Source organism: Grus americana, chromosome 21 (genome assembly GCF_028858705.1).
Source record: "Grus americana isolate bGruAme1 chromosome 21, bGruAme1.mat, whole genome shotgun sequence".
Classification (NCBI taxonomy): domain Eukaryota; kingdom Metazoa; phylum Chordata; class Aves; order Gruiformes; family Gruidae; genus Grus; species Grus americana.
This window is the reverse complement of record NC_072872.1, coordinates 1,158,237-1,174,870: the sequence shown is the minus strand read 5'-3', so window position 1 is coordinate 1,174,870 and position 16,634 is coordinate 1,158,237. Positions and strand designations below refer to the sequence as shown.

The window sequence follows — 16,634 nt, the reverse complement described above, 5'->3', positions numbered from 1 at the left end:
TAACAACATCAAAGCAAAATGCCTCAAATTTACAGTTGCATGAAACCTCCCCGCAACCGCACGGCTCCAACTGCTGCCCTTCGCTCCCTGTTCCCTGGCAGGCTTCCACGTGAAACAAAGGCAACCGCCGCGCTGCGCAGGAATTCGGAGCTGGGTGGAGAGGCTTTTGCCGAGTTATTGTTTTAGGGAGAGGGGTAGGAGGAAAGGGAGCACGAGAGAACTCAGGAAACAGACTGAAAACACAGATCTGAGGCAGGAATTAGCGTTAATCCCCAAAAAATCGGTGGCTCGGAGGGTGGGTTTTAGCGGCGGTGGGGCTGGAAAAAGGGTCGGTGCTGTTATTGCGGGGGGTAAAGCTGTAGGATTTACCCCCTCTGCATCCAGATAACCCGAACAAACAGCGGAGGTCCAAAGGGGATGCGCCACCTCCGCCGGCCCCGCTTCGCAGAAGAGGGAAGAAGGTGGAACACACCTCCGTCCCCATCAGCACCAGGGGCCTAATTAATATTTCTAATCGAGTAGCATGCAAACGCGAAGCATCATTAAATCCACAGGCCAAACCTACAGGGATTTCTGCCACCCCCAGTAATTCTAAGGCAAGACACGAACGGGCTTGTACAAAACTCTCGGTAAGGGCTTGCATCCTCTCATTTTCATGCCGTTTATTCTCAATACGGCAAAGATTAAGCGCTCGCAGAAGAAACCTGACATCTGTCAGGATTATTCACCTCCAGCGCAGTACGTGCGCTGCCGATGACATTTAACCACGCTGTTCTCCTTCGCCTTCAGGCACCTGAGCGGTTCCTGCGGGATAATCTCCTCCTAATCCCTTCCCATCTCATCTCGCCGGTTAAGATAACGAAGTTTGAGCGGGCACAGGGGTGGGATTATCGGGCTAATATTAATTAAAAGCGCTAGGAAGGCCCAGGGGGCTGACGGACAGCGGTCATAAAAGGGGCTTCGAGGAAAATCTCGACTCCTGGCTGGCCTGGAGCACCACGAGACGAGGTGAAAAGGCCAAGAGAGTCAAAGCTCACTCACCTGGTACTTCGATTGTCAGAGATTTCTCCCGGGTTTGCAGCCTGTATACCAGCATGTAAGCATTGCGCGAGCAGTGAGTCCCTTTCCCGCACTTAGGTTTACGAGTCTGGGATTTAGAAGGTTCCGCTGTGATACAGAAGGCAAAACACAATAAACACACAAGCTTGCTTACTGATTCTCCGTTAACGGGACGAGTTTGCCACCTAGCCGGCTTCCCGCTCCCCGCCACGCTCTGCCAGGCCTCTTTTTGCCAAGCGCTGGGCTTGGCGTAAGCCAAAATTGTATCCCAAAGAAAGACCCGAATCCCTCCAGCACTGCTGGAGGCAGGGTAATTCAAAGGGACTAAAATTAGGAGCCTGTTCTGAACCGCCCTTTACAAGAGCCTTTCTTCTCTCCCCAGTTAAACCTCACCGAGCCAAAAGCAGCTCTTACAAAAACATCCTTTTCTCCCCTCTGCCTCTCGTTCTGGTGTCCCGACATCAAAGAACAAAGTCAAACCCTCAGAGAAGAAAAGTCTTATTTACAGGTGATGGTGTACGTGAAAAAACACACGCCCTTCTGTTGGGCAACAAAGCTTTTACGGAGCGAACGGCCGCGAAAAGGGTCATTTTGCAGCAGCTGGTGGTGTGACGTAAACTCATGTTGGAAGAGTTGCCGTTTCCAGACAAGGAAAAAACATTTATCTACAGCTGCAGCATCAAAAAAAAAAATCAACCAGGAACAACCCTCCATAGCTCAAACTCTAAATGGAACGCTGAAATATTAAAAAAAGTGTCTTGTCTTTCCTAAATTCTGGAAAAATTCACGTGCTTCTCCCACCACACCATCCAGGGGACTTCCTTCACCCTCCTTATTTGCATTTTCTCCAAATGTTTTCTAAATTGTTCCCATCTGCACGGCCAGGCCAAGGGATTCTTCCCCACAGCAGACCTCTGCTTTACGTTATCAACCTTCCCCTGCTGTCGCACGCATTTGAAACGAAGAAGAGTCCCAGTTTTGCTCGGACTAGGCAAATAACATCAACATTTGATAAATATATTAAGGCTCCCAGCCTCCAGAGGCTTCTACACGCGCTTTACTTATATCCTTCGTATTTCAGCAAGAACACTTACTTGCGGTTAAGCATAAACCTCTACAAGATCGAGGCCATGGCTGTTTATTTGCATCTTATTTTGCTACGCTGGGTAACTCGGGTGGTTAAAAAAGAAAAGCCGAGAAGCTCTTTTTCCCCTTTCAGAGCTTATTTTTCTATCTTACGCCACTAGATGTCTAGCCAGCTTCACAATTCGGCTGGAAGCAAGCGGTAGTCAAACATTAACGGGATGACAAAGCTGCTCCAGTGGCAGCCGGCGTTTACGGAGGCCGTGATGAAACGCAAGGTGTTTACTAGCAAGAAAGCCGAAAATAAAGCGGCATCGTGGATGGGAGGAAGCAGGAGAGGCAGGCGAACGCCCCGTGACTGCTCAAGGGCCTGCTCAGGCTTTACAACAAGGTGAGGGAGCAAAATACAGCTGAGGGTGTCTTTTCATTAAGCTGTAATTAAGGACGCTTTAAAGAAAGGCGACGTTTCGTAAAGTCCAGTTGCAGCAAAGCGCCAGCGTCCTGATGGGCCGGTGTTTTTGGGAACAGATCGCTTGCACTGTAAGTGAAGTTTTTGGCATTAACTTCCCCGTTTTCCCGATACCGCGAAGCTAAGGAACTGAGCGAATCTGAGCACTCAAAACTGCCGATTCAATGCTGAACCGCTCCTATATATCGTCTGCAGAGCGAGAAACTCGCAGGTCCAGCCTCTGCCCAAGCTCTCCAAGAAATCCGGACCCTGTCCAGGGAACACGGCACAGGACAAGCCAACAGCGGTAGAACAGAAGAGCGCAAAGGAGAAGTAAAAAGCACAAAGTGAAAAGGCGATTTTGGCTTCCAAGCCATTATTTGGATCAAGATTGGTTTTTTTCTTCTTAACAAAGACTCTTTCCTGCCTCCAAGTAAAACACCTCAGTGGAAATAAAAACATAATGTGTTAGGGAAACTGAAAGTAATCTCGTTATCTGTTCCTAGGCCTCCTTTTGCACGCCGGCCAAGGAAGCGGCAACTTGCCTGTTTTATCCCGATAGGCAACCGCTTGCCCGAGTTATCAGCGTCTTATCTGCCACATGGCAGGCAAGAGAAATACTAGAGTAGAGGAACTGCTCACGAGATGTGCGTAAACACTCACGCGGGGCTGAAACGAAGAAAATCTGGCTGCAATTAACAGAACCGCCGTTTCACACGTTACTCCTAAGACGTGACAGCACGCGTAGGAGTGCTTTTGTTTTAAGAGTAACGGGGCCTCCACGTATTCAGCCTCCTTGGTTTTGGTGAAAAGAGTTATTTTAAAAGGGCACTCACAACTTAAAGGTTTTACCTAGATCTTCCTCAATCCCCAACTGCAGTTTCTTCCCCTCCATCTTCTCTATGTCTTCGTCGTTAAACTTGTACCACTCGCCCGTCTGCGGATCCTTCACGTGGGCGATGTAGTGCCCGGAGTAAGCGCTCACGCCTCGGTGTATGAGGACGGCGCTAAGTTCGTACACGTAGACGCCATCTGGAAGGAAAGCAGCGGTTACGCAGTGCTCTGGAGGAAACAGCACAGATTTTTTTTTTTTTTCTTTCCTAGAGCTTACTGTTTTCGCAAGGCAGCGGAAAAAGACCTGCACTTGAACTTGGATCTCACCAAGAGCTCGCTAAGTAGGTTCTGGCTTCCACAAGCCACTTAGCGAGGCAGTTATTTGAAACGCGGGCTTCAGACAACTCTCGACATAATTTTCCATCAAAGAGGGGATTCAGAGGAGATCTCCTCTCGTCTGTCGAGGGGCGGTGGGTAAAGTTAATGACACACAGCGCACAAAACTCACTTTTTTGTTCCATAAAAGGCTCCATGTCAAGCAGCTCGGAGAAGCCGATGTAGGTGTTGAGCTTTTTCTTGTGGCCAGTTTGTCTGTGTGGAGGCAAAGCTTCAGTTCAGGGGACAACACAAACAGTTCGCACCTCCAAATAACTCTCTTGTGAAACCCACCGAGCACCCCAAGAGAAGCTCATGCACGCACTCGATTCCTCAATCTCTCAAACCAACGCAGAAAGAGTGGAGCGGATGGCTTCCCAAAGAACTTCCACGCAACCCAGGGAGCTCCCGCTTTTACAGCCCGCACTCCAGCGAGAGGCTTACCTGTCAAACACGAAACGCATCAGCTGCAGGTTGAGCGTGCAGGGAAGACTCAGCAGCCTGATCTTCCTCGTGGCGTTCTGCTTACTCTGACAGGTTTCACAAAAATAACGATTGTCCCCTTCTAGTTTTTCTTCCTGAGCGGGGAAGGGGAAGGAAAGAAAGGTCCTGAGAACAGGTTACCACTGAAAAGTCAACCAGTCCAAGCTACTCAACAGCTGGAGACCGAAAAGCACGGAAGGATTAGGCCAGAGGAAAATTCCAGCTGCTGTAAACGAGGTCACCGGCTTGTTTTGTTGGAAGGAGGAGCAGATAAACTTGAAGTTCACCATTTCAGGCCGTTAAGGCGCTATACGCCAACCAGTTTTTTTTCATAGCAGACCTTCCGCAAGCAGAGCGACCGGTTTGCTGAGAGCATCGGCGATGCCGCTGCCCGTCAGCCAGCTCAGGTGCAGCGTCACGTCTCAGGTTAATGCTGCCCTAAATATTTTTAGTTGAATCCACACCTCAAACCTTTAACGTGCCGGATCTCAATTTAAGATCTAGGCAAATGCTCCAGTCGAATTCAGAGCAGCTGCAGCTATTCCCGGCCCTCTTTAGTATTTTTGAAAACACATTTCAGAGCGGGGAACGTCTCCTGTTGCTATGCAGATGAGCACCGATATAGAAAACACAAAAAGCAGCCGCTCTCCCAGTGCTGTCCGTGACAAAACACTCAGAGACTTCTTCCCGACTTCACTGGGAAAACATTTGGACTAAACAGGCGACTTTCAAGTGCTTTCTAAAGCCGTAACACACGCGTGTGCTACAGTCCGGAGCCTCTCCTCGCTCCCTGACTTCCCAAGCGTGTGACTCAAGTCTTAATTTCTGGGTCCGCAGAAAAAAAACCCCATATTTCCTTTAGCGTGCATCTCACTGAGACAACTCAGCTGCTGCGCTCCCATACCAACCTCAAAGGCCGTTAGTCGAAGGAATTAAAACACCTTGCTAAGAATAGCAGGATTCAAAAAAATGAGCTCATACCTTAAGAAATTCTGTTATACAGTCTGTCAGCTGCTTGTGCCCTTGGATGTTTAACTCCAGCTCGTAAAATTTAGACACGAGTTTGGACTCCCTGCCACACTGGTTGCAGCTAGGATTTAAAAAAAATACAAAAAACATTAAAAAAAAAAAGACGAAAAACACATGAGGTCAGTTCACTGGTTCATGTGTCTGAATTCCCCAGCCACTAACAAACTACTCCTTGAGCTATAAAACCAGGAGAAAAAGTTGTTTAAGTCAGAATTAACGTGGTTTACACCATCAACACTCTGCAAAAAGGTGGTAACAGGGTAACAGCATCTGCCAGGAAAACCAGGAGCGCCTGCTTACGACTCGCAAACACCGTTCCGTGTCGTTTTTGAGGTGAAATCCACAGCTTGGAGAACGCAGGGATGAAAATGCGACACCCAAGTACTCTTTATTTTCTGGCTGCAGGACTTTATGTTCCATTAACTCACTTGCAGGTTCAATTGGCAAATTTTTGTCAAGGGATTAAAAGCAGCCGGAGAACTGCAACACCACCACGCGCACAGATTCAGGAAACTCTAAAAGCTAAAAATCTCTTAGAAAATATTTCGGCAGAAGCTTACCTGCCTGCTGCAGCTGCGAGGAGGAATCTTTTCCCTCACAACATCTTCTAAAACGTTTAAATATTTACAGAAAGGTTCTTCCCAAAGACCAAATACTTACACCGTGACATAGGCGTACTCTCCGCAGAACTGCTTTTGCACTATGTTTCGAACATCTGGGTTTTTTTGTTTGGATAAAGTATCTTCCAGCAGCGACATGAACAACTTTGAAAACTCCTGAGCATCCTAGAAGAGAAAGCCAAGTCCGTTAACAACATGCCGCAGCACAAAGCCCAAATCACAACCTTGGCGTTAATTTACTGCAAATTACCCGCAGCCCTACACACAGGCTGCGCGGAGGCTCCGGCGTGAACTGAATAGAAAAAAAGACCAGTTGGGAAAAGGGGAAAAAAAAAAAAAAAAAAAAAAAGAGGAATTTGTCTAAAAGGAGCGCGAGGCCCCCAGCGTGAGACCACGGCGTGAGTTAAGCTGGCTCCCGGCCAGCCGCGCCGGGTGGTTTGACTTCTGTCCCGCTGCTCGCAGGGCTCTGGAAGAAGAAAAAAAAAAACCAAACCAACAAAAACCCTCCTGCAGAGTTTTCTATCCCGTTTAATCTCGTCTTTCAAGGCTCAGCACGCGATTCGAGCTGTCCTTGCTTGCATTATAGGTGAGGAGAAAAACTGAAAGACTCCAAAAATGAGAAGCTGCCCTGGGAATTCATCCCCTCCTGCAAGGCTCAAGAGCTTCCCCACACTCATTTCGGGGTCTTCCTCCCCCACCCTGGCTCTCCTTCGCCCTCCTCTTCCCAAACGGGCTTTGGCCTCTCCCAGCTGTCCTTCAGCATCACCGGTCGGTACCGACCGTTTCCTTGCCCTCCCGAGGAAACGCAGAGCGACACTCGTGCTCTTCCTCCAACGATCTCCCTCTTACTCCTCCAAGCGTATTTTCAAGCCCTGCCTTCCTCCCGAGCTCTCTTCAGCTTCGGCGACGGCCCTGCAGGACTCGCCCACGGCGCTCGCCCCTCTCTAACAGTCCTTTCTCCGCCCCCCACGCTCACATCGGACCTTAGCCGGCTCTCGGTGACCCAAAATGTCTTTTCACCCTTCAAGAGGCATTCAAACCCCTCTCAACTACCCATTCCAAGTACCTCCCCGCCCTGGGAGGAGCAGCCCGTAAAGAATCTGTGAAAAGACCCTTTAAAAACAGATAATTACTCGAGGGGCGCGTCTCGAACCTACCTGCTGCTGTCCCGTGTCCAAGCCCAGCGCCTTGACGAACCCAGAGGGATCGATGTATCGCCTCTTGCTGTTCTGCAGCAAGGCGAACAAGTACTGGAGGTGTTCGCAAATGGTCTGAGGCTCGTAGTCTGGTAAAACAACAAGTCGCGCGAGTTACAGCGAGTAATTCAAGGCAAGAGATAACTGTTCCAAGCAATTCGCTTGATGTTTCTTTGTACGGGCAAATTTAATGACTAGAAACGACGTGTTTGGTTTTTTTAAAGCTGTTTTAAATTATCACGAAAACCGAAGCGGTTCATGTCAGTGAAGTCCCAGCGCAGGCTAAAGATCACAGAATCGTTTCAGGTTGGAAAAGACCCTTAAGATCGAGTCCAACCAGATGTATCCTGCAGTGCCCAGCATGGGCTGCGAGTGACCAGTTTAAACAGCGTGCGGCCGATCACCCTGTCGTAACAGCTTCTTTTTCACCCTAAACGGTGAGATGTCATTTAAAAAAATACCATAAAAACAGGAACAGAAGTTGTCAGGCGGCTGCCCTGCCCCAGAGTGCACCTATAGCACCAGACCATACGTAAAGGTACGTCGCCCGAGGCCGTTGTGTCCACTCTGCGGGCAACTGGGAGCCTCATTCATACTGGGGACCTAAATTTTCACCCTCCCGTATATCTCCAATAACGCAGAGATCGGATGAGCGGCTGTAGATTCGTCGATTCTCCCAATAAACATTATCCCAAAGCTGATATCAGGGCCTAAAATTTTAGGAGAAAATGAGGAAAAAAACCCGACTCCCATTCCCAGCTTCCACCCACCTTTGTCTTTCGGGATACCCTCTCCCGCCGAATACTCGCTGCAGGTGCTGGGACACAAGTAGAGGGCTTGTCGGAGCTCCAAGTTAAGAAACCACATCTGCAAGAAAGTGTTCACGTAGCACGTGGCGCCGAGGTTCGTTAAGCCCACGAACGCGTTCTGGCGTAAGAGAGAAAGCAACAGTCGTCACTCGCCGCTGCGGAGGAGCGAGCAGAAATCCAGCAGTCGGGGTAGGGCTGTTTGTGGGGAAAACGCTGCTGTGGCGTTGTACAAACAGCCGCATCCCAAACTGCTCGGCTACAGGGGGACACGAGGCATCACCTCCCCTCGTCCCTGTCTTCCCCGGGGGACTGAGAAGGGCGGGGGATGCTTTTTTTGGGGGGTCTACCTTCTTGCGGCGCTCGCAGTTGGGGTCGTCGATGTTGTGGAAGCTGTTCTCGTCTATCTCGCCCAGCCAGACGTGCTCCCCGATGCCCACCAGGCAGTTGGGGTTCCCCCGGCAGTTCCTCCTGCAGAACCAGCACCCACCCCAGCTGTCAGCCTTGCGGAAGGGATGCTGCTGTCCCCTGGGGGGGTTGGGGGGGGGATGAGGACAACAAGGGGGACCCCAGCATGCTAATTAGAGCGAATGAGGTAGGACGGTGGTTCCCCGCACCCCCTGAAAACTGTGGTTAAGGAAGAACAAGGAGACCCCAAGGGATGGGGAACTAAAGGAGGGAAAAAGGTGGACCTGAGGAAAGAGTGCAGGACCCCGGGGGGATCCCCTACATCTGGGGGGCCAGGCAGAGAAGGGTCCCCCACAACCCGAGGGGATCCCCTACATCTGGGGGGGCCAGGCAGGGAGAAGGGTCCCCCACAACCCCGGGGGGATCCCCTACATCTGGGGGGGCCAGGCAGGGAGAAGGGTCCCCCACAACCCCGGGGGGATCCCCTACATCTGGGGGGCCAGGCTGGCAGAGACCCCCACCTCACCCGTGGGGAATGGGGGTCCCAAAGACGGGAATACGGGGGGGGGGGGTGTGTGTCCACCGACCCTGAGGGCCCCAGAAAAGCCGGGGTGCTCCCCAACCTCACGGCAGGGAGAAGGAACGTGGGCTCCCCCCCAGCCCCGGGGAGGGAGGCCCCCCCAGAAGGGGCTGGCGGAGCCCCCAGACACGAGGGGAAGGGGGGGAGGAGGCCCGGGGGCCCAGGGACGGGGCGGGGGGAGGCAGAGGGCGGCCCCGGGAGGGGAGAGGGCCCGGGGGGGAGGTGGAGGGGTGCGGGGAGGGGACCCGCGGGTACCGGCAGGCGCCGCGCTGGCAGGGCTCCAGCCCGACGCGGTAGGCCGCTTCGATGTGCTCCTGCGCCACCGCCTCGGGCGGCACCGTCTCGGTCCAACGCCACGCCGCCTTCTCCAGCTGCAACCGCGGCGCCATCGCCGCTGCCGCCGGCTCCGCTCCGGCCCGGCCCGGCCCTGCCCCGGCCCTGCCCTGCCCCGGCCCCGGCCCGGTCCCGCCCGGCCCCTCCCGCCGCCGCCGCCGCCGCCGTCAAGGCCAGTGACGCCACGCGCGCGACACGCTAACGGGCGCGAGGCGCTGACGGTGACGGGCTGCGACACGCGACGCGCCTGGGGGCGGGGCCCGCGCGCCCAGTGGGAGGTGGCTGACCCAGGCCCCGCCCCCCGCCCCCGCCCCTCCAGCGGAGCCCCGCCCCGCGCGTGCGCTGGATCCGCCCCCTCCAAGCCAAACCGGAACCGGAACCGTGCCGGAAGTGTGCCGGAAGTGTGCCGGAAGTGTGCCGTGCCATAACTGTACCGTGCCGTGCCGTACCCCCGAAGCCCCATACTCCCCCATACCCTTGCCCCCAGACCCCCGTAACATACCCCACACCATACCCCACACCATACCCCACACCGTACCCCCCGTACCCCCCATACCATACCCGCCCATCCCATCCCATCCCCATCCCCATCCCCATCCCCATCCCCATCCCCATCCCCATCCCCATCCCCATCCCCATCCCCATCCCATCCCATCCCATCCCATCCCAATCCCCATCCCCATCCCATCCCCATCCCCATCCCCATCCCCATCCCCATCCCATCCCCATCCCCATCCCCATCCCCATCCCATCCCATCCCAATCCCCATCCCCATCCCATCCCATCCCCATCCCCATCCCATCCCCATCCCCATCCCCATCCCATCCCATCCCCATCCCCATCCCCATCCCCATCCCCATCCCCATCCCCATCCCATCCCATCCCAATCCCCATCCCCATCCCATCCCCATCCCCATCCCCATCCCCATCCCATCCCCCCATCCCCATCCCCATCCCCATCCCATCCCATCCCCATCCCCATCCCCATCCCCATCCCCATCCCATCCCCATCCCCATCCCATCCCCATCCCCATCCCCATCCCATCCCATCCCAATCCCCATCCCCATCCCATCCCCATCCCCATCCCATCCCCATCCCCATCCCAGCCCCAGCCCCATCCCCATCCCATCCCATCCCATCCCATCCCATCCCATCCCCATCCCCATCCCCATCCCCATCCCCATCCCATCCCATCCCATCCCCATCCCCATCCCCATCCCATCCCATCCCCATCCCACCTCATCCCATCCCCATCCTCATCCCCATCCCCATCCCATCCCATCCCCATCCCCATCCCCATCCCATCCCCATCCTCATCCCCATCCCCATCCCATCCCCATCCCCATCCCATCCCCATCCCATCCCCATCCCATCCCCATCCCCATCCCCATCCCCATCCCCATCCCATCCCATCCCAATCCCCATCCCCATCCCATCCCATCCCCATCCCCATCCCATCCCCATCCCCATCCCCATCCCCATCCCCATCCCCATCCCCATCCCCATCCCCATCCCCATCCCCATCCCCATCCCATCCCATCCCCATCCCATCCCCATCCCCATCCCCATCCCATCCCCATCCCCATCCCCATCCCCATCCCCATCCCATCCCCATCCCCATCCCATCCCCATCCCATCCCCATCCCATCCCCATCCCCATCCCCATCCCCATCCCCATCCCCATCCCCATCCCCATCCCCATCCCCATCCCCATCCCATCCCCATCCCCATCCCCATCCCCATCCCATCCCATCCCCATCCCCATCCCCATCCCATCCCCATTCCCATCCCCATCCCCATCCCCATCCCCATCCCATCCCCATCCCCATCCCATCCCGTCCCCCCACCCCCGGCGCACCCCCACACACGCAGCCATGCTGGTTCTCTCTCTTTAATGGCCGTCCCCGCGGGGCCCCGCCAGCACCCCGATTGTCCTCGCGCCCCCACCCCGCCACCACCCCGGGGGGCACCCGGGCGGCCCGGCCGCCCCACCACAGTGTCGGGGGGCCGGTGGGGGGGGTCTGTGTGTGTGTGTAAACATTTTTGGGGGTCCCGGCCCCCCCCCCCGGCGTCACCCCGGGGCAGCGAAGCACCGTTTCCTCCTGGCTTTTTGGGGTTTTTTTTTGGTTTTTTTGTGGAAAAGAATAAAATTGGCCAAATTCCCCCCAAAATATATTTGGGGGGGGTTAGGAGGGACAGGGGGGCGCAGGGGAGCCCCCCACCGCGCCGTGCCGCAGGTCGATGGGGTGCCGGGGGGCTCCGGCGGGCGCCAGCACCAGCCCCCGCAGGCACCCGGCCACGCCGGAGCTGAACTTGCCGGCCGTCAGGCTGCGGGGGTCCGGGGCGCCGCCTGCGCGGGGGGACATGGGGGGCACGGGGGGCACGCGTGGGTGGGGGGCACCCGCAGGGTGCCGGTGGGCTGGCCTGGGGCCCTGCCCGTGGCCACCCCGTGTCCTGTCCCACCCCGTGCCCATCCCGTGTCCAACCCACGTCCCACCCCATGTCCCATCCCACCCCATGTCCAACCCGTGTCCAACCCGTGTCCATCCCATGTCCATCCTGTGTCCAGCCCGTGTCCATCCCATGTCCCAGCCCATGTCCAGCCCGTGTCCATCCCATGTCCCAGCCCAAGTCCAGCCCGTGTCCATCCCGTGCCCTGTCCCACGTCCCACCCCATGTCCCCTCCCCGTGGCCACACTGTCCCATCCTACAGCAATCCTGTGCCCCAGCCCGTCCTGTGTCCATTCCATGGCCACCCCGTGTCCACCCCATGTCCCACCGCGTGTCCATTCCCTGTCCATCCCGTGTCCACCCCATGTCTCACCCCTTTCGTGTCTCAACCCCGTGTCCCACCCCGTGTCCATCCCATGTCCCACCCCATGTCCATCCTACATCCACCCCATGTCCCACCCCGTGGCCCCCCGTGGCCCCCCCCCCGTCCCCCCCTGTGTCCCCGGTGCCACCGTACCCACGTAGACGCTGCCCTGGGTGTTGGCCATGACGTTGGCTCCTGGCGACTCCCCGCTCACTGGCTCCTCCCCGTCCACCTGCAGCCACCCGCGCCGGCCCTCCCTGCACGGCACCCATCAGCACCTGCACCCTGACCCCCACCCCGACCCCCACCCTGACCCCCACCCACCTGGTCACCGTCACCCGGTGCCACTCGCCGTCGTTGATGGGGTCTTCAGAGACGATGGCGGCCTCGCCGCTGCCCAGCTGGTAGCTGCAGGGGTGGCATGGGCTCAGCGCTGGGGACACCCTCGGGTGGCACGGGGCACCCTCGGGTGGCAAAGGGCACCCTGGGGTGACAAGGGGCACCCTGGGGTGATGCCGGGCCCCCCCGCTCACCTGAACACCAGGTGCCCGTCCTTCAAGCCGAGGCCAACGAAGTCTTTGGCTTTGCCGCCCTCGCCGGGCCCCTGCGGGTGCAGCGGGGCGGTGAGCAGGGTGGGGGGCACCCTGACCCCCACCCAAGGGTGCTCGGCATCCCGGTCCCCTCCCCGGCGGTGCCCCCCCCGCCCCGCTCACCGCCCCGTGCCACAGCAGCAGCCCGTTGGCGCTGCCCGTCCGCAGCTCCAGCTCGATGGTCTCTGGTGCCTCGGGAGGGCTGCAAGGAGAGGGGGGGGCTCGGTGGGTGCAGCACCCCGGGGTGGGTGCAACAGCACAATGGGTGCTCAATGGGTGCAGCACCCTAGGAAGGGTGCTAAGTGGCAGTGGGTGCAACGCTGCGGGAAGGGGTGCGGCACCCTGGGAGGGTGCAACGTGAGGGATGGGGTGCAACGCTGCAGGAAGGAAGGGTGCAGCACCCCGGGAAGGGTGCAACGCTGCAATGGGTGCAGGGCTGCAATGGGTGCTATGGGCGTGGTCAGGGTGCAACGCCGCAATGGGTGCATCGCTGCTGGAAGGGCTGCAGCACCTTGGGAGGGTGCAACGCTGCAGCGGGTGCAACGCCGTGATACGTGCAACGCTGGGATGCGTGTAACGCTGCGATGGGTGCAATGGGTGTGGTCAGGGTGCAATGGGTGCAGTCGGGGTGCAACGCTGCAATGGGTGCAACGCTGCAGTCAGGGTGCAATGGGTGCAGTCAGGGTGCAATGGGTGCAGTCGGGGTGCAACACTGCACTGGGTGCAACGCTGCAGTCAGGGTGCAATGGGTGCAGTCAGGGTGCAACGCTGCAATGGGTGCAACGCTGCAGTCAGGGTGCAATGGGTGCAGTCAGGGTGCAATGGGTGCAGTCGGGGTGCAACACTGCACTGGGTGCAACGCTGCAGTCAGGGTGCAATGGGTGCAGTCAGGGTGCAATGCTGCAATGGGTGCAATGGGTGCAGTCAGGGTGCAATGGGTGCAGTCAGGGTGCAACGCTGCAATGGGTGCAATGGGTGCAGTCAGGGTGCAATGGGTGCAGTCGGGGTGCAATGGGTGCAGTCAGGGTGCAATGGGTGCAGTCAGGATGCAACGCTGCAATGGGTGCAATGGGTGCAGTCAGGGTGCAATGGGTGCAGTCGGGGTGCAATGGGTGCAGTCAGGGTGCAACGCTGCGATGGGTGCAATGGGTGCAGTCAGGGTGCAATGGGTGCAGTCAGGGTGCAATGCTGCAATGGGTGCAATGGGTGCAGTCGGGGTGCAATGGGTGCAGTCAGGGTGCAATGCTGCAATGGGTGCAATGGGTGCAGTCAGGGTGCAATGGGTGCAGTCAGGGTGCAACGCTGCGATGGGTGCAATGGGTGCAGTCGGGGTGCAATGGGTGCAGTCAGGGTGCAACGCTGCGATGGGTGCAATGGGTGCAGTCAGGGTGCAATGGGTGCAGTCAGGGTGCAATGCTGCAATGGGTGCAATGGGTGCAGTCAGGGTGCAATGGGTGCAGTCGGGGTGCAATGGGTGCAGTCAGGGTGCAATGGGTGCAGTCAGGATGCAACGCTGCAATGGGTGCAATGGGTGCAGTCAGGGTGCAATGGGTGCAGTCAGGGTGCAACGCTGCGATGGGTGCAATGGGTGCAGTCAGGGTGCAATGGGTGCAGTCAGGGTGCAACGCTGCAATGGGTGCAATGGGTGCAGTCGGGGTGCAATGGGTGCAGTCAGGGTGCAACGCTGCGATGGGTGCAACGCTGCAGTCAGGGTGCAATGGGTGCAGTCAGGGTGCAATGGGTGCAGTCAGGATGCAACGCTGCGATGGGTGCAACGCTGCAGTCAGGGTGCAATGGGTGCAGTCAGGATGCAACGCTGCGATGGGTGCAATGGGTGCAGTCAGGGTGCAATGGGTGCAGTCAGGATGCAACGCTGCGATGGGTGCAATGGGTGCAGTCAGGGTGCAATGGGTGCAGTCAGGGTGCAACGCTGCGATGGGTGCAACGCTGCAGTCAGGGTGCAATGGGTGCAGTCAGGGTGCAATGCTGCAATGGGTGCAATGGGTGCAGTCAGGGTGCAATGGGTGCAGTCAGGGTGCAATGGGTGCAGTCGGGGTGCAATGGGTGCAGTCAGGATGCAACGCTGCGATGGGTGCAATGGGTGCAGTCAGGGTGCAATGGGTGCAGTCAGGGTGCAATGCTGCAATGGGTGCAATGGGTGCAGTCAGGGTGCAATGGGTGCAGTCGGGGTGCAATGGGTGCAGTCAGGGTGCAACGCTGCGATGGGTGCAACGCTGCAGTCAGGGTGCAATGGGTGCAGTCAGGGTGCAATGGGTGCAGTCGGGGTGCAACACTGCAATGGGTGCAACGCCGCGGGACAGGGTGCAGCTCTCCCGGGAGGTTGCAGCACCCCGTGCAGGGTGCGATGCCAGGGGTGGGGGTGCAGCCCCCTGCTCGGGGTGCCCCGGCCCCGGTGTCACTCACCCGCGGGGAAAGAGGTGACCGGGCAGGGCCAGGTAGGAGCCGTCCCGGAAAGCCGCGCTGAACTGTCCGGGGGCGTCTGTGGGGAGAGGGGGGGCGGTGACGGGGGGGCCACGCCCAGCTGCCACGCCCACGCCGGCACTTTTGGGTGCAAAAAGGGGGAAAACGGGTGCGGGGACCTACCGCCACCCCCGCTGCCTTCCTGCCAGTCCTGGTCCAGCTCCGCCAGCGCCAAGCCTGCGGCGAGAGGGGTTGGGGGCGAGGTGGCACGTGTCCCCCCGTGTCCCCAGGTGTCCCCCCGTGCCCCGCGTGCCCCCCCGTGTCACCAGGTGTCCCCCCATTCCCCCGTGACCCCCTGTGTCCCCCATGTCCCCAGGTGTCCCCCCGTGCCCCCCCATGTCCCCAGGTGTCCCCCTGTGTCCCGCGTGCCCCCCCGTGTTCCCAGGTGTCCCCCTGTGTCCCCCGTGTCCCCCCATGCCCCCGTGTCCCCAGCTGTCCTCCGTGACCCCCTGTGCCCCCCGTGACCCCCTGTGTCCCCAGGTGTCGCCCCGTGCCCCGCCGTGTCCCCCCATGTCTCCCTGTGCCCCCCGTGACCCCCTGTGACCCCCTGTGTCCCCAGCGGTCCCCCCATTCCCCCACGCCCCCCGTGACCCCCCGTGCCCCCATGTCCCCTGTGCCCCCCTGTGCCCCCCCATGTCCCCCCGTGACCCCCCGTGTCCCCAGGTGTCCCCCATGCCCCCTGTGCCCCCCGTGTCCCCTGTGCCCCCCAGTGTCCCCCATGCCCTCCGTGTCCCCAGGTGTCCCCCCGTGCCCCCCATGTCCCCCCGTGCCCCCCTCACTGTGCTGGCAGCGGGGCCCGGTGTAGCCCTGGGGGCAGAGGCAGGCGCTGCCCTTGCAGGTGCCGCCGTGCAGGCAGGGGTTGTGGTGCAGGCAGCGGTCCTCCTCCTGCTCGCAGCGCGGCCCTGGGGACACGGGGACACACGGGGACACACACACACCCCGGGTGACGCGGGCGGCCCTCGCGCCCGCCTGCTGCCCCGTGCGTGCAAGGCAAGCGTGCACACGAGGGCTGCATGCACGCGCACACACAGCACCCACGGCGCGCGCCTGTGCACGCCACGCGGAAGTGCAAACTGCACAGACGCGCGCACGCAGAGCGTATACGTGCACATACACGCGTGCACGGCAGGTGCACGCACGTGCAAACTGCGCCCACGGTGCACAGCACACGTGTTACGCACACCAAATGCGCACACACGCATGCACAGCACGTGCCCAGCAGGTGCACGCACATGTAAACTGCACCCGCTGTGCACACAGGTGTGCGCAGCACCCGTGCACGCACACCCCCCCCCCAGCAGACGCAGGCAATGCACGCTGCACACACGCACACGTGCAGCAGACGCACCCGCTTGCGAACTGCACACGCATGCACACCCAGTGCACAGCACACAAGCAGCGCGCACGGACGAGCGGCGCACGCACATGCGCACACGCGCACACCCAGCACATGTGGACACACAGGACACACGCGCACCGCACACAAGCACGCA

At 58.7% G+C, this 16,634-nt stretch overlaps 2 protein-coding genes across 11 annotated transcripts in view; both read right to left on the bottom strand.

Annotated features, from left to right (window-relative positions):
- The window catches only part of USP48 (ubiquitin specific peptidase 48), a 28,989-nt gene extending 19,618 nt beyond the window's left edge, over positions 1-9,371 (bottom strand). For 4 of the 8 annotated variants that reach the window (XR_008580087.1, XR_008580089.1, XR_008580088.1 and 1 more), the window contains exons 1-10: positions 9,177-9,371; positions 8,284-8,404; positions 7,898-8,054; positions 7,089-7,216; positions 5,972-6,096; positions 5,264-5,372; positions 4,244-4,377; positions 3,933-4,015; positions 3,443-3,622; positions 1,042-1,167 (exon numbers count right to left, since the gene is read on the bottom strand). Coding sequence is in view for 5 of the 8 variants with exons in the window: in XM_054849538.1 (XP_054705513.1) it covers positions 1,042-1,167; positions 3,443-3,622; positions 3,933-4,015; positions 4,244-4,377; positions 5,264-5,372; positions 5,972-6,096; positions 7,089-7,216; positions 7,898-8,054; positions 8,284-8,404; positions 9,177-9,310 (1,297 nt within the window). In the remaining 3 variants the exon portion in view is untranslated. The remainder of the gene's footprint in view (positions 1-1,041; positions 1,168-3,442; positions 3,623-3,932; positions 4,016-4,243; positions 4,378-5,263; positions 5,373-5,971; positions 6,097-7,088; positions 7,217-7,897; positions 8,055-8,283; positions 8,405-9,176) is intronic. The other 4 variants (XM_054849533.1, XM_054849536.1, XM_054849535.1 and 1 more) reach the window with 3 other exon arrangements.
- A 1,759-nt stretch (positions 9,372-11,130) lies between these two features.
- The window catches only part of HSPG2 (heparan sulfate proteoglycan 2), a 45,415-nt gene continuing 39,911 nt past the window's right edge, over positions 11,131-16,634 (bottom strand). For all 3 annotated transcript variants that reach the window (XM_054849530.1, XM_054849532.1, XM_054849531.1), the window contains 8 exons: positions 15,921-16,043; positions 15,265-15,318; positions 15,085-15,160; positions 12,784-12,862; positions 12,604-12,674; positions 12,395-12,478; positions 12,224-12,327; positions 11,131-11,605 (listed from right to left, as the gene is read on the bottom strand). In XM_054849530.1, coding sequence (XP_054705505.1) covers positions 11,442-11,605; positions 12,224-12,327; positions 12,395-12,478; positions 12,604-12,674; positions 12,784-12,862; positions 15,085-15,160; positions 15,265-15,318; positions 15,921-16,043 — 755 coding nt within the window. In that variant the 3' untranslated portion in view covers positions 11,131-11,441. The remainder of the gene's footprint in view (positions 11,606-12,223; positions 12,328-12,394; positions 12,479-12,603; positions 12,675-12,783; positions 12,863-15,084; positions 15,161-15,264; positions 15,319-15,920; positions 16,044-16,634) is intronic.